The sequence below is a fragment of the Sphaerodactylus townsendi genome, linkage group LG04, assembly GCF_021028975.2.
Source record: "Sphaerodactylus townsendi isolate TG3544 linkage group LG04, MPM_Stown_v2.3, whole genome shotgun sequence".
Taxonomy (NCBI): Eukaryota; Metazoa; Chordata; class Lepidosauria; order Squamata; family Sphaerodactylidae; genus Sphaerodactylus; species Sphaerodactylus townsendi.
Genome location: NC_059428.1, coordinates 148,898,949 through 148,915,059, shown reverse-complemented (window position 1 = coordinate 148,915,059; position 16,111 = coordinate 148,898,949). Strand labels below are relative to the sequence as shown.

Below are 16,111 nucleotides of genomic sequence, written 5' to 3'. Positions count from 1 at the left end.
GTGGGGGTTTGATGGGGGACCCTCGGCCTGGCCTCCCTGTTTCCTCTGTCTGTGTGTGTGTGTGTGAGAGAGAGAGAGAGAGAGAGAGAGAGTTGGCCTCTTGTGTTAGGGGAGGGGCTGTTGCTCAGCGGAAGAGCATCTGCTTGGCGTGCCGACAGTGCCAGGTTCAGCCCCTGGTGTCTCCAGTTGAAGGGGTCTGGCAGGGTGGGTGATGTAATAGACCCCGGCCAGAGACCCTGGAAAGTCCCTGCCAGTCTCAGGTGACAATGCTGACTCTGATAGGCCGAGCATCTCATTCTGACACCCCCCCCCCCCGAAAAAATCAACCCTTTAGGCTGTGACCCTTTGGAGCCCGAAAGGAGTGCTGCTCTCCTGGTGTTCGGCTTGGCAGCTCTTACTGGGGCCCAAGAGACCCTACAAAGAAGAAAAGAGCAGCCACAGGAGGCCTCCTCATCCCCCATAATGAGCCTGAAGCCCAACCTGCTCCCCCAGCCCATGGGGAGAGCCATCAAGGAACAGGGAGGCGCATCTGGAACCCGGTTCCCCAGAGGGGCAACCTCCAGGCAGAGGCCTCGTTGCGCTCTCCCTGCCGGGAGCCCTGGTCCTCTTGGCCACATTCTGCTGGCCTTTGCCTGGCGCTCTCTCCCTCTCTGCGCCAGAGCAGAGGAACTGGTGGGCTCGGATCCTGGAACTTTCCCACGTTTTCCACCCAGGAGTGAGTTTCTTCGGAGATCAGGTGAAAGCCCCCCACCCCACCCCACGAGTCTGGAGATGGCACCCACCCTACGCTCTGGGTGAACAGGGACTAGAAACCCCACGACACTCCAGTGATTCCGGCCGTGAAAGCCTTCGACAATACAAGGCAGTCTCTACTAGGGTCCAGCAGCCGCAGAAGCAAGAGGGGCAGCTGGCTGGGAGGAGGAAGGTAAGGGCGAGCAACTTGGGGGTGGGGCGGCAGGTTGGAGGTCCGATCCCTTTGTATGTCAGGTATCCTCCTGTCCTGGGTCTCCCTGCAGGGCCAGCTGGGTCCTCTCCTCTGCCGTGGCTGATCCACAGAGTGGATCACTGAGTGGGGGGTGGCTGGGATTCCTGTCACCTGCGGCACCAGTGGGGACTGACAAGAGATCAGTCTGTGCTGATTTCTGCAACAGGAAAGCCCCCTCCCTGCCCAGCTTCTCCGTGGACTGAGGAAAACCTTGCCCGCTGCTGTCTGTGCCTCAGGTGGGCATCCCGAAAGCCCGTCTAATCAAGTCCGGGTCCTTGTTTACACAGTGTTGTTGGGGACCCTGCCTGCCCTTGGGCACCAGAGGGGCGCCGCCAGCTGCCAGCTTCTCATGCCCTCCTGCCGATCGCTCCACAGGGAGAGGATATCTTATCAAAGCTGTATTGATTGGGGGGGGCAGCAGTGGGGGAAGCAAACAAAGAAATCCTGGGTGGTTGATTTCCTAGACACACCTGCTGCAGCAGTGGAGCTGCAGTTCACAGCTGAGATGAGACCCCCAGACTCTGTGGGCGGGAGGGGGGAAGCAAATGCATTGGGGTGGGGGGGAGGAATCCAAGCAGGACCTCCCCTCTGCCTATCCCTGGGAGGGCTGTCCAGACTGGCCTGCTCCCGGGCTGAAGGATGCCAGTTGCTGGCCCTCCCCTCCCCCTCCCCCACCCAGGTGCTGCACGGTCTGGGCTGGGCCCGGTGCCGTTCCGTTGAGTCCGTGCCGTGCCACAAAGCCGGGGAGAGGTCAGAGACACACTGTTCTGATTTTCCAATTAATGTTTGCTGCTGCGGCATCAGGGGAGGCTTTATCGGAAACAGTGGCGGCGGTGGCGTTCTCTTTTATTGCAACTCCTCCTCGTGATGTCCAGCCAGGCTTTTATGGACTCTGTTGTGAAGTTGGCATAAAAAGAGGAAGAGCATTTAACCCTTTCAGATGCAGCGTGAGAGCTGGTTGGGTGCCAAAGCTGGGCCTCCTCTCTCTGGCTCTTGCGTCTTCCACAAACTTGTTTGGCAGCTGCAAGAGTCTCTGGGTGTGTGTAGGTTGTGTGTGTGTTGTGTGTTCCACCATGTTCCACTTGGGGATGTTGGAAGGGCCTTGCGAGGGTAAAATGGTGTATTCGAAGCTGTCTTGACACATGAAAATACTGAAAATGAAAGACACATTTGTGGGTGGGTGGGTGGGTGGGTGGGGAGCATTGTGTGAGCACTGGCCCCCAAAAACCAAGAGCTGTCAACTGGGCTTCCTGTCCCAGGAGAAAGCCCCAGCGCACGGCCTTGATGGCTACAGGTGCCTGCTCCCTCCTGGCCACCAGTGGGAAATGGGGGCGGGGGGCGGGGCGGGGGGGTTGCCAGATCCAGGTTGGGAAGCTCCTGGAGCTTTGGAGATGTAGCCTGGCAGGGGCAGGGACCTCAGCGGGGCAGACAGCCAAAGAGTCCACCCGAGACGGCAGCCTTTTTCTCCAGGGGAGCGGATCTCTTCCATAGTCTGAAGAGGAGCGGTAATTCCGGGCGATCCCCTCACCCCACCCGGAGGCGACAGGTCGTCCCCCCAATGATGGATGCCCTTCCTTCCCCCTGCTTGAACAGAGCCCTGGCCCCTGCACACCTGCCCTGGGCTTGCGCATTTAGGGTTTGCCTGCGGGTCTTGGTCCCAGGCTAGTTTTTTGGGAAGAATCCACAACCCAAAGCCTGTCCGTGAGCCTCAAGGCCAGCAAGCCCGTGCTCTCTGGGGCCCAGCCGCCCCACTGCAATAGTGGGGATGGGTCTTGGTGAGCACCAGGGTGGGTCCGTACATCAGTTGGCAGAAGCAGGGACTCTGCATATTTTGGGACCCCCCACCCCCCCTTTGGGAAAACATTCCTTGCCCAGAATTAGCTAGCGCTGTAGGGTGAGCAGATCCCTTTCCTTGATGAGCTAGTTCTTTACAAACAGGACCTTTTTATGTTAGAGTTGCCAACCTCCAGGTGGGCCCCAAAGATCTCTTGGAATCGCAGCTGATCTCCAAACTACAGTGATCGGTTCACCTGGAGAAAACAGCTGTTTTGGAGGGTGGCCTCTATGGCATCATATCCCATTGAGATTCCTCTCCTCCCCAAACTCCATTCTACTCCAAATCTACTCCCAAACTCCAGGGCTTTCCCAATCTGCAGTTGGCAACCCAATTTTAAAGGGGGGGGGCTGTTCAGAAGGACCGTCTCTCCACAGCCGTCTGCAGCTCAGTCAGGTGAGGTAGCCGTGTGAGAAAAAGACAAAACAAGGCCTCTGTTGTGGGACCCAGAAGACCAGCAGATTTATTACTGGAAAAACATTTATTGAAGCTGCCCGCAGTGACGCAGGCTCGAGGTCGACCATGACCTTCTGGCGACTGAGCGCTTGTTTGCAGATGCAGCAGATTAAAGGGGGTGGTGGGATCCTGCAGCCCGGCTTCAGGTGGTGGCACGGGGGCTCCTGTTTCTGGAACGCCCCCACCCCCCACCCCGTGGCCCAGACTCCCCACAGAAGGGAATCAAGTGGCGGGTTCTAGTCCTGCCTTTCCGAGTTGTTCTGTTGTTCTGCTGGCAGGAGCTTAATGTTTTTTAGTAGGAAAAAAAGTATTTCAAAAATCTCCTTTGCCCATGGTCAAAGTTTATATTGGTGCCATCCTCTCTACTGCCTTTGTCACTCCCCACGACACCCCCCCTGCAGACAGAGACCGGCCCCTGTGGAGGAATCCTGCTTTAGCCGGAAGCTGGCTAGCTGGGACACCCTGAGCGTGAGTGTGTCTTTCTAGCTGCATTGGGTCGCATACTGCTTTGCCTGGGGCCTCAAGCAGCCTCCTAGAGGCAGGGGGCCCCCGAACCCAGCTCATCTGCTCTTCCCAGGGGGAGGGACACACCAGCCTCCCTCCTGCAGTCTGGTCGACAGCCTGTGAAGAACCAGGCAGGTGGAAATTTCCCTCCGTCCCTGGAGTCATGTGAAAACATCATAAAAACATCTGTGGGATTCTTTACCTTCCGCCACAGAGGAAAACAGCCGCTATAAACAGGACCTCTTAATTGCCCGCCAGGGAAATAAAGCCAGACAGAGGGCCCTTGGGGGGCGGGGGGCGAGGGTCCGCCCCACATATGCCCAGCCTGGGTTGACCTGGCACCCCAGCCTTCCACTGCCCAGCCCGGCTAGCCTCGCTGCACCCTGTGCCGTCTTCAGGGTGGGGAATGCTGGAAATTGGTGTCAATAAAACCTATTGGCAGAACATTCGGGACAGGTAGCTCATGCACTCCTCTGACGTGGCACAGTGGGCAGATGTCAGGCTACGATCCTGGGAGACGTGGGTTCAACCCCCTCACCAGCCATGGGGCCTCTCTGGCCGACCTTGGCCCAGTCACATTCCGTCAGCCTGGCCTACCTCACAAGGTGGTGGTGTGAAAATGGAGGACAAGAGACAAATGTTTGAAACAGCTTTGGGTTCTCCTTGGTGAGAAAAGCAGGACATAAAAAAACACGATGTGATATGATGCATCTTTGGGAGGTCGCTGGCAGAGACAGTTAGGGTGTCCTCTAAATGGGTTATTTAAAAAAGGGATTTGCTAGGCAACAGCCCCCCCCCCCCGCCTCTTTTCAGGACAGCCTTCGCCCCCCTCAGTCTGTTCTTCAAAAGTGTCTTTTGGCACCTTCAGGGTCTGCTCTGTCTCTGCCTGCTGAGGTTTCTGGTTTTGTCGTCTACCCGTGATCCTCTCTTGCCCTTTTGTTGAGTGGGTGGCACACCCCCTGCACTTTCGCACATCCCAGGTGGGATTTCCAGAAGCCATTCCAGATTTCCAGGCCCTTGCTTTCACCTCCTGCACGTGAGCTCCCAAAGGCACCTGGTGGGCCACTGTGAGTAGCAGAGTGCTGGACTAGATGGACTCTGGTCTGATCCAGCAGGCTCCTTCTTATGTTCTTAAGCACCTGGCTGCTCGCTGTCGGGAACAGGGACTTGGGTGGAACCCAGCCAAGTTGACTTGTGGGGGGATTCTCCCTCTCTCGTGCCTCTCGTGTTTCCCTTCTCCCCTGTAAGGACGACATGTGCCATTTGGACCAGTCCTGACTGCAGAGTTTCAAAACCTAGAAAGCTTGGGAAGAAAAGCAGCCTCCCTTTCCTTCTGTGTTACACACAAACACACCACCACAACCACCCCCCTCTCCCCAGAGGAGAAGCAACATGCTTGTCTCCGAGACAGATGCCAAGTTTGGAGTTTTAGCCAAGTTTGCCCGTCTTGTCTTGGAATGGCTTCTGCCATTCCTGCCTCTTGCCTTTTCCAAGACAACATATTATTTTAATCTGCTCTGCCTCTGGCTGTAAATGGGACGCTAGCAGCTAGGCTCCTTTGGAAACTGTCATGTAATTAGCAGCATCGGCATTAACAGGCTGCCTGCCTCCGTTCCTTGCAATGACGGTCAGCCTTGGAAACCAACCAGGCTTCTGCATGTGCTCCTTGAACCTGCCGAGGAGTCCTGTGTAGCATCCAAGTGTGCGTCCAGCAATTGGCATTAGTTAGTTAACAGAAATCCTTGTTTGATCAGTTGGGGGGAGGGTGTTGCACATTCTGAAGCATTCAGAAGTCAGAGCAAAAATGGAGCTTTTCCCATTGGCCAGAAGCACTGGTGCTCTGCATATGCTCAGATACACTCTTGCTGTGAACAGGGAGCACCAAAATATGCTCTTTGTCCCCTTGCCTTCGGTGGGATTTGCATTGTGTACTCTGTACTTGGCTCAGGCATGAGGATCCTAAAGCGGCACACGCCCACTCAGCCCTTGGCATTTCCCCTTCCCCCCCCCCCCCGGCAGAAATCCTCCCCCCTCTTTATTTCTTATTACACTTTTCCTATGCCACAGGTCAAGGAGGGAGTGTGGCAATATTTCATTGAGATAAGTAAATCATTCCTCACCACGGAAGAAGGCCATTTGGCACCAGGGACTTGGCGGTGACCAGACGCAAAACCTGATCTCTGAAGGAAGTGAGTATCTCCAGGGACTCCCAATTTTTTTGAGGGGTGGGGCGATGGAGGTGTTTGTTCTTCCTTACCTTCTGGAGGGGGCTGCCCTTCTGCTTGGCCCGGACCCCCTCCCCATCTTGATGCAGTGGGGCAGCTCTTGTAAAAAGGGGGTTTTGAGTGACATGGATGGTGGAACGCTTTCCAGGGCAAAGTAGAAAGGCAGTTTATTCCCAAGGACCAATCTAAATATTGGTGAGCCCCCTCCCCTCAAAATAAACAGACAGATTTCTCAAATTGATATCTGCACTCCAAGTTTCATTCTCAGAACTGGAGAAAATTACTGTGAAAATACTAAAAGGGAAGCCCAGATAAACCTTTGCTTGGAAACAAACCTCCAGTGTGGAAAAATCTATATTTTGCGCAATAGTGATAATTTTTTTTCTTTTTAAACCCTTGAATAAATCTGAATTTGCTGGGGAGGGGGGGAGAGGGGGGAAAGAAGGTCAATTCAGGACAACAAAGCGTGAATTTTCCTGGCCGCTTCTCGGGAGGAGACCGTGCTTTGGGAATTGTAGAAGTCCCTGAATAATGTCCAAGTTATGGATGAGCTCCGACTCCCTCTTGCACCTTCTGTGTCATTCCAAAGCTCACGGTGGTCGGTCGGTCCCTGGTTGGGTCTCTTGGTTCAATGCCAGACTGGGGGGAGGTTAGGTTTTGTGTCTGGAAGCGCACGTGGAGGAAAGAGACCCAGCACTGGATGCGGCTAAGGGCATAAAAGCTGTCCAAGGGACATTTATGTGTTTCAACCGTCAATGGAGTGGTGCTAAGTTGTATATAATAAACTCCAGTGTGGTTCATTACAGATGAGAATCCAAGACCATGGTGATATTTCTGTTCTCTGATTGTTTGAATGATGAATGCAGTTCTGCCCTGGGTGCAATTACAGTTCTTGTCCGTGGCCCCTGCGCTCAGAGTCCACGGTCCTAGTGGGCGGAGTGTCTCTGTCCCCAAGGATACTGGATTCAGGGCCCCAGGAGACCGCAGCCCCGCGTACCCTACGGAACAAACATCTGGGTGGCTGTTGCTGTGGGCGACATGTGCGGCCGTCCGAGTGCCACCCCGAGGAGCCCTGCATCTAAAGACATTCTTCGTTTGCCCCTTGAAACACTTGGCGCGCCTCCTCCGCTGCCCAGAGATTTTCCAACGCTCAGCAAATTGAAATAATTTAAACTGCAGGGAGGAGCCAGGTGGCGTTCTCTTTGAACCAGCCGGCTGAGTAATTAAGTGTCAGAGATTGCTGCTGCGGAGGACCGCAGGGAACAGAGAGTTTTGCCGCCGCCGCCGCCGCCCCCCCCCCCCCGTACAAACTCACTGTTCTGTTCTCTGAATCTCTCTTGTGTTGGCCACAACTGGGCTGATTCAAGTGACCTGCCCCACTCCCCTGCCCCCCGCCCCCAAGCAAGACGGGCCTGCCACCTCCTGGGCCCATATCTCCAAACCAGTCAGCTCCAAAACCAAGCCCCAGAGCACTTTGCAGGAGGTTGGCATCCCGGGTGGGAGTCATGCTACCAAAAGAATCCCCTTCAAGCCCAGGTTTGTGAACATAAGAACATAAGAACATAAGAACAAGCCAGCTGGATCAGACCAAGTCCATCTAGTCCAGCTCTCTGCTACTCGCAGTGGCCCACCAGGTGCCTTTGGGAGCTCACATGTAGGATGTGAACGCAATGGCCTTCTGCGGCTGTTGCTCCCGATCACCTGGTCTGTTAAAGCATTTGCAATCTCAGATCAAAGAGGATCAAAATTGGTAGCCATAAATCGACTTCTCCTCCATAAATCTGTCCAAGCCCCTTTTAAAGCTATCCAGGTTAGTGGCCATCACCACCTCCTGTGGCAGCATATTCCAAACACCAATCACACGTTGTGTGAAGAAGTGTTTCCTTTTATTAGTCCTAATTCTTCCCCCCAGCATTTTCAATGGATGCCCCCTGGTTCTAGTATTGCGAGAAAGAGAGAAAAATTTCTCTCTGTCAACATTTTCTACCCCATGCATAATTTTGTAGACTTCAATCATATCCCCCCTCAGCCGCCTCCTCTCCAAACTAAAGAGTCCCAAACGCTGCAGCCTCTCCTCATAGGGAAGGTGCCCCAGTCCCTCAATCATCCTTGTTATCCTTCTCTCCACTTTTTCTATCTCCTCAATATTTTTTTTGAGATGCGGCGACCAGAACTGGACACAGTACTCCAAGTGCGGTCGCACCACTGCTTTATATAAGGGCACGACAATCGTTGCAGTTTTATTATCAATTCCTTTTCTAATGATCCCCAGCATAGAGTTTGCCTTTTTCACAGCTGCCATGCATTGAGTTGACATTCCCATGGAACTATCAACTAAGACGCCTAAATCCCTTTCCTGGTCTGTGACTGATAGCACTGACCCCTGTAGCGTGTATGTGAAGTTTGGATTTTTTGCCCCTATGTGCATCACTTTACATTTTGCTACATTGAACTGCATTTGCCATTTCTGAGCCCACTCACCTAATTTATCAAGGTCCGCTTGGAGCTCTTCGCAATCCTTTGTGGTTCTCACCACCCTACATAATTTGGTATCATCTGCAAACTTGGCCACCACGCTACCCACCCCTACTTCCAGATCATTTATGAATAGGTTAAAGAGCACTGGTCCCAAAACGGTTCCTTGGGGGACACCACTCCCGACATCTCTCCATTGTGAGAACTTCCCATTTACACCCACTCTTTGTTTCCTGTTTCTCAACCAGTTTTTAATCCATAGGAGGACTCCCCTCTTATTCCTTCATTGCTGAGTTTTCTCAACAGTCTCTGGTGAGGAACTTTGTCAAAAGCCTTTTGGAAATCCAAGTAGACAATGTCCACCAGTTCACCCCTGTCCACATGCCTGTTTACACCCTCAAAGAACTCTAGTAAGTTTGTAAGACAGGATTTGCCTCTGCAAAAGCCATGCTGACTCTTTCTCAGCAGGTCTTGCTTTTCTACATGTTTTATAATTTTATCTTTAATGATAGATTCTACTAATTTACCAGGAACAGATGTCAAACTGACTGGCCTGTAATTTCCCGGGTCCCCCCCTAGATCCTTTCTTAAAGATTGGTGTGACATTGGCCATCTTCCAGTCTTCAGGGATGGAGCCTGATTTCAGGGATAAGTTGCATATTAAAGTGAGAAGATCAGCAATTTCATGCTTGAGCTCTTTAAGAACTCTTGGGTGAATGCAATCTGGGCCAGGGGATTTGGTAACATTGTTGCTTCCAAGCAAGGAAGCTAGTGAGTGGCCTTGTGCTTTCAGAAGACTTCCACTGGGTGTGTTCAGACCCTCATTTCCTCCTTCCCCCATTTGCATCTCATCTGCACCTGCTAATTCTGGCCAACAAACATGGTACAGTCCTCTCTGCCTGGCCTCTTTAGGGTGACCTCCTCTAACACCCTCAAAACAGGCAGGGAGCACTCCTGTTGCTTCCAAGCAAGGAAGCTAGTGAGTGGCCTTGTGCAGGGCGCAGGCAACAGCTGTGGTTAAAATCCTGCTTTGAAAAACATTGCCCTTTGAACAGCCATCCTTGGACAGATAATACCCCCCCCTCCCCGGCTCCAGATCTCTTCCGAAGAAGGCTGAGAAGTTGCTCTGCAGGCCCGGCTTCTGAACCAAAGCCTCCTGCTATGTGTGGGTCTGAAGCAGCATGGGGGTCTTCCACCCCATCCTCCTGGCACACTGCAGATCAGGCGGCAACTTTGTGTCCTGCTGGAGTTCAGGTGAGAGCTCACCTGGTGGGACGCCGCCTGCGCTTCTGGATTTCCTTGGCCAGCCTCTGATTTTGCTGGCCTTGACTGGAGTTGGGTTGGATCTGGCCGGTCCGTCGGCTGTCCTTGGTTTTCCAGCCTCCTCTGAGCCTGTTGGAAGAACAATAGGGGCACAGCGTTGCCAAGTCCCTGCCCTGCGCTTAGGACACGGCACCCCACAGAACCGACAGGTGTGGCCAGAGTGAAGAGTCCCCTTCCGTGGCAGGCAGGCACTGCTGGCTGAGCGCTGGCCGGCCCCCAAGTCCTCCTGCTTGCCTTCCAGGTCTGCCCAGCCATGGCGGATGTGGAATTTGGACGCATGTCAATCAAGGAGAGCAAGGAGGACATCAAAGCCAGCCCCGCGCGGCCCCACTGGTTTGAGCAGTACGTCCAGCCCTGCATGGGCGAGCTGGTGGGCTCGGCCTTCTTCATCTTCATGGGCTGCGTGTCGGTCATCGAGAACGCGGACGGCACCAGCAGGCTGCAGCCGGCCCTGGTGCACGGACTGGCCCTGGGGCTCACCATCGCCGTCCTGGGCAGCATCAGGTGAGAGGCTGCTCTGGCTGGGGAGGGGCCCTGCAAAGCGGTCCTCAGAGGCTGTCTGTGCACGGGCAGAGGGCCCACTTGCTAGAGTCTCAGCTGAGGGTGCTAAAGGAAGGAGCCAGACCGGGTGTCCAGTCATCAGTTGCGGGCACCAGTGGGAGGAGAGACCCCTCCTTCACTCCAGTGCAGAGAAGAGCCAAACACCTGGGCTTGCCCAGAGGTCAGTGGTCCCAGGGGCCATCGTGTGTCTGAGGACCCTGTTCTGATTTACCTGCTGAGACGCCCAGGGCCCCCCTCCCCCTTTAATGCCGGACCCTCCCTCCTCTTGCCCTCAGCGGGGGCCACTTCAATCCTGCCGTTTCCCTCGGAGCCTGGCTGATCGGCGGCCTGAACATGGTGATGGTCATCCCGTACTGGATCTCCCAGCTGTGTGGGGGGCTGATCGGGGCCGCTTTTGCCAAGGTACGCCTGGGGGTGGGGCCGCAGGGGGTGGGTCTCTGCCAGAGGGAGGAGGCAAAGGGGCTCCCCGGGACAGGACCGCCAGCGGTTCATTCCCTAAGCACAGCCTGGAGGCAAATGGGGGCTGCCCCACTTTGCAGACTGCATTCTGTGGACAGAGCCCCGGGGGGGGCGGGATCTCCAGCTCTGCCTTTTACTCCCCCAGCCAGCCTTCTCGGCCACCAGACCATTCAGAAGGAGGGTTTTTGGCTGCACCAGAAGACAAATAAAGGGTGGCTTCCTCCAGCCAAGGCGGGGTTTTCCCTCCTCTCTCCAGGGTCCGTGAGGGGGCCTCAGCTGCTATCCCAGGTTCCCCAGCCTCCAGGGGGTAGCTGGAGGTCTGCTAGAATGACCACTCTGGTCTGCAGGCTACGGGGATCAGTTTCCATGGAGAAAATGGCTGCTTTGGAGAGTGGACCTACGACATCAAACTCTGCTCCAAGCCCCCCCCCCCCCCCGAGCCTCTCCAAGGACTCCCCAGCCCAAAGAAGGCAGGCAGCTCCGTCTTCTGCAGCCATTCAGGACTTGCTTGCGCAGCAAAAGCTGCCTGCTGGTCTGGCAGAGCTCTCCGGGGCCTTGGCAGGCAGCGTACCCATTTGCTCCCTAAACTCCAGGGGCCTTCAAAAAGCTGGCAGGGGTTTCCTGGGGCATCAGTTGACCTCTGGACTCTCTGGCAGAGAGGGTAGAGAGAGGGCAGTCTCTATGATCAGCAGGCAGGGTGTGAGAGGTCTCTGGGCTGGCCAGGCCTGGTGTGAATACTCAGAGCCTACAGAACAGCTGTACTTCACTCCCATAGCCCTAGAAGATACCCCAAAAGGCCATCCATCTGTGCCTCCTATCCCTGCTCTGAGTTGTCAGTGGAGGAGGTGGGAAGAGTTCATAATGGGCAGTTGGGCCGACCAGTCAGCATCCAGGACAGCCCAGTAGAATCAAAAGTCCAGTCTCTGTTTTGACTTGAAAGAGATGGTTATCATTCCTTCTCTATTGAGGTGGTGACTACTGACCAAAGGTATATCAATGCCAGCGGGGCAGCCTTCACGACCATCACGTCGGACGACCACCTGGGGAGGGCTTTGATCAGCGAGGTCATCATGACCATGTTCCTCGTCCTCACCGTGTGCATGGGGGCCATCAACGAGAAGACCAAGAGCCTCCTGGCCCCCTTCTGCATTGGCTTCACTGTGACCGTGGATATCCTCGCAGGGTGAGTGAGTTTGGGGTTGGGGAAGAAGCCGCAGTGGCGGGTTGGGAGACAGGAGGGCTGGCACTCGGCTCAGGGAAGTGTGGCCCACGACAGCTGGCAGGTCAAGGGTCGTGATCCAGGATTTTGGAAACTGGATGTGTCAAGCAAAATCCTCCAATGGAAAGAAAGAGCCGTGGTCAGCAAACTTGGGAAAGGAAAGACCCTCCCCCTCCCTCCTGTGTGTGTGTGTGTGTGTGTGTGTGTGAGAGAGAGAGAGAGAGAGAGAGAGAGAGAGAGAGAGAGAGAGAAGGGGGCAGGGGGGAGGGCATGAGCTCCCCTTGACGTTGCCACCTGGCACTGCCCCACAGAGGCTGACGGCCTCTCCACCAGGGGGCTGCCAAGTCGGCTTGGCTAATGGCCATTGCTGGCTGTCTCCTCTTCTGTGGATCTGTCTCTTCCCCCTTTGTAGCCATCAGAAACTCTTGGGCAAATGGCCACCCCCCCCCCCCGCCCCTGCCAGCTGGGCTCAGGGAAGAGCTCCTGGGGGAGGGGTACGGGGGGGGGCAGCTACTCTCTCTGTTTCTGGAAATCATATGAAGGCCTGGGAAGCGGCCGGAAAGCGAACGGGAGCCAAAGTCCTCTTGATGCTTGACTGATGTTTTGATTGTGTGGCTGCCTTGTGCCCTCCCGGCCCGTCTTGCCAACTGGAATTTTTCTGCTGCTCCGCTTGCCAAGAAGAGCCCGTTGCCAGCTAGAGACAGACACAGGGGAGTGCGAGCGTCCGAAAAGACGCAGCTGCAGGACTTCAGTTGACCCCCCACACCCCCAAAACACACACATGCAGGCAAACAGAGGCCCTCCTGAATGTGTGCTGCAACACCTACCAATCCCGGGAAGTTCCAATTGGGAACGGAGTGGGCACGTGCTGTTTCACGAGCGTCACGCGGGAGGCTGCGTCTAGCATGTGTGTGGTTTTTTAACCTGCGCCCAGGAGCTCAGAGCAGCGTGCCTGGCTCTCTCTTCCTCGTTTTACCTTTACAACAACCCTGCAAGGTGCATGAGGCTGAGAGAGAGTGCCTGGCCCCAGGTCTCCCACTAAGCCACATGACTAAGTGGAGATTTGAACCCAAGTCCAGCCCCCCAGCACTTTGCCACCTCGGGGACCCTCTTGGGGTGAAAAGGTGGCATGATGTAACTGTTTTAAATGAACCAACCAACCACCGTGCCTTTTATTTGCTGCTCTTTTCCTGGGGAGGTAGTCCAGATTTCCAGCCCTCTGACTGCCCCCCTGGGCAAAGGCAGCCATGGTGCTGGGCTCTGCACCCGCGCGAGGGGCCCGTCTGCCAAAGCAAGGGATTAAACGTGTGTTTTAGCTGCAGACAGTTGGCTTGGGAAGTCTGAAACCAAATAAAGCACAGCAGCAATTGCCTGGATCCTCTTGGGGGAGAGGATCCTGTTCAGGCCCCTTAGTGGGCTTCCTCTGAGTAGCTCCAACACCCCCCTGGCTACGTAGGATTGTGTCCTGGCTCTTGACCCCCTCTCCTCCTCCTCCTCCTTCTTCTCTCCCTACACAGGGGTGCTATCTCAGGGGCCTGCATGAACCCAGCCCGAGCGTTTGGCCCCGCGCTGGTTGCCAATTACTGGGATTACCACTGGGTGTACTGGGTGGGCCCCATGGTGGCCGGACTGCTGGTCGGAGCCTTGATCAGGTAGGTCGGCTTCCCGTACTGCGGGGCACAAAGGTGGGAGGAGGGGGGACCACCAGAGTTGGTGCCCCATATAGCCAAAAAGGCACAGCCCCCCTGGACTCCGGTCAGTCATGCCACGGAGCTCGGTGGGTGGCTGGTTCGTGGGCATTCGCCCCTGCTGAATCTCCAGCTTTGTCCCCTGACCTTGAGTGACCATTGGTCTGATTCAGGATGCTGCCAATCAGCGTAGACAATACTGACCCCTTGACTTGAGGGACCGTTCAGAAGAAAGCAGCTTAATTGTTCAGTACTCCTCAAGCCCTGATTGGCTGTTCTCCATCTGTTCCCCCCCCCACAGGTTCCTGATTGGAGACAAGAAAACTCGCCTCTTCCTCAAATAGCACCGCCCCCCCCCAGTCAACTGGGCAGTCCATCCAACGGGGGTCTTCTCTGCCTGACCAGGGCTCTCTCGCTCTGGCTGCCCCTGCTACTTCTGCTGCCCTCTCTGCCCGCCACCCCCGGCTGAATGGCAGTTCCACCCCCTGGCAGGGCAGCCCTTGGACTCTTCTGGGAGGGAGCTTCTCTCCCAAAACTTACTCTGGGCATTCCTGGGGGGGGGGCGGGGGCTGGTCAGGGGACCCCCCCTCCTTCCTTCTGTATCCTTCACATGTCAGTGATGAGATTTCTCCCCAAGTCCCCACTGCAAGGAAAGGATCTGCCCCGCCCTTTGCTTTTCTGGGGGGAGATGCTACAGAGAGAGGGTTGGGGGGGGGCTCTAAAGGTCACTCCTCACCCCCTCCCATTAATCCCAGGAGGGGGCAGCTCTCCTGCTGGCCTGGCCTTCCACCCACTGCTGCCTTTCGCAGTGTCCAAATTCAGCCACCCACAGTGGCCAGCTCGCGCCTGCCTTGTGTCCTGCCAGGGCTAGCAGCCGTGGCTTCTTTGGTTGGGGCGTGGCAGCAGCGCGGGCTCACCTTTGCCACCTTCCCCTGTCAGGCCTCCAGGTTCTTCTCCTCCTCCTCCTCCTCCTCCTCCTCCTTGCAGGGCAGCCGAGGAGGACCCTCTGCAGTTCAGGAGGTGGGGGCGTTTTTCCTGCAGGCTCCGGGCTCTGCCCTCCCTGGCACAGCAGGGGGGTGGGGGGGTGGGAGTGGCTGCCACGCTCCTCCTCGCCCTTTGGCAAGTGCTGGTTCTGCGAAGAAGAAGAAGAAGAAGAAGCTGTAGATCCTAATAAGGTGAATCAAAGCAGAGCTTCTGGAAGGCGGCCCATAAATCACCTCCAGCGACAGCCCGAATTGATGGCTGGATTCCTCCTTTTCAAGAAAGCGGGGGAGGCTGGGGGGGCTCCCTTCCCACCTGCCTGATCAAAGGGCCCCCTTTCTTTTGGGCTGGCTCTTCCCGCAGCCCGAGACTCGGGTGGTGGGGAGCTGGGGGAACCTCCTGCTTTCCATTTCCAGTGGTCAGGGGAGGGGCTTGCAAGGTTGCTCCGCTGGGATTTTCCTTCCCTTCTGGCAGCAATTCAATAGGTGCAGCTTCTCCTGGCATACCAAGGCAGTGGTGGAGAAGGCTGGCAAAGGCGGGGGGGGGGGGAATTGATGGTGAGTTCGGCCTGTCTTACTCGGCAAGGAACTGCACTCTGAATGTGCACAGAGGGCGCTCCTTTTGATTCTTCCTGAGGGTATTCTGAGGCTAGGTGGGTGCTTAGAGTAAACAGTGAGTTTTAAAGCAAGAGATGAACAGGTTGGGATTCCTGCCCCCCAACAAGGGGGAGGATGTGGCCCACTAGCTAGGGGGAAGGAAAGGCACTCTGTGCATGTTCAAAGACATGACTTCCATCACTGTCAAGAAACGTATTTCAAGACTGGAGCCCCCCAACCTGATTCTAGCCTGTGTCCTTGTTTGCCTTGAAATGGGGCTGGTCTCCCCCAATAAATACCAAATGAATTCACCTTTGCACTCCAGTTTCATTTCCAAAGCAGAATCAAGGCAGGATTTAGTCACCCTTCTGGTTCTGTCTGCCCAAGCTCTCCCTGCCCTCATGCATCGAGTGGGGGGGCTGCTTATTGCTGGGGGGGGAGCCCAATCACAAGACATCCCAGTTTCAAAAAAACCCGTTCTCTGCTAACCTGTTTTGATTCTCTGCTTGCTAGGCTAGAAATGCAGAATGCGGGGAGGCCTTTGACCTCTTCTGGCTGTTCCAGGTGCAGCTGGGGTGGGGGGTGGGGTGGTGTCTGTTGGCAACAGATTTGCTGGGCCTGCCCCGGTTGCCTGAGCTGGTCTCGTTGCTGCAGTTTGTGTGTGTGTGTGTTGTGTGCATAGAAGATGGATGCCAGTAATCTTTGAGAACAGGGGCAGCAGCTTTGCCGGATACTCCTTTTGAAACAAGAGGGGCTAAGTAGCCAATAGCCTCTATTGCCCTCTGCTCCTCACCTGAGCCAACCT

At 55.6% G+C, this 16,111-nt stretch overlaps 1 protein-coding gene across 2 annotated transcripts; it reads left to right on the top strand.

Moving 5' to 3' along the window:
- Positions 1–5,885: 5,885 nt before the first annotated feature.
- Positions 5,886–15,617, top strand: AQP8 (aquaporin 8). Of its 2 annotated transcripts, none has more exons than XM_048494702.1 (6): positions 5,886–5,968; positions 10,044–10,306; positions 10,639–10,765; positions 11,826–12,005; positions 13,559–13,693; positions 14,031–15,617. In XM_048494702.1, exons 2-6 carry the CDS (start codon positions 10,056–10,058, stop codon positions 14,196–14,198), a joined length of 861 nt encoding a protein of 286 aa, XP_048350659.1. In that variant the 5' UTR covers positions 5,886–5,968; positions 10,044–10,055; the 3' UTR covers positions 14,199–15,617. The 2 variants fall into 2 exon arrangements, with proteins under 2 accessions (XP_048350659.1, XP_048350660.1); XM_048494703.1 differs by having other exon boundaries at positions 11,791–12,005; positions 14,031–14,205.
- The last annotated feature ends 494 nt before the right edge of the window (positions 15,618–16,111 follow it).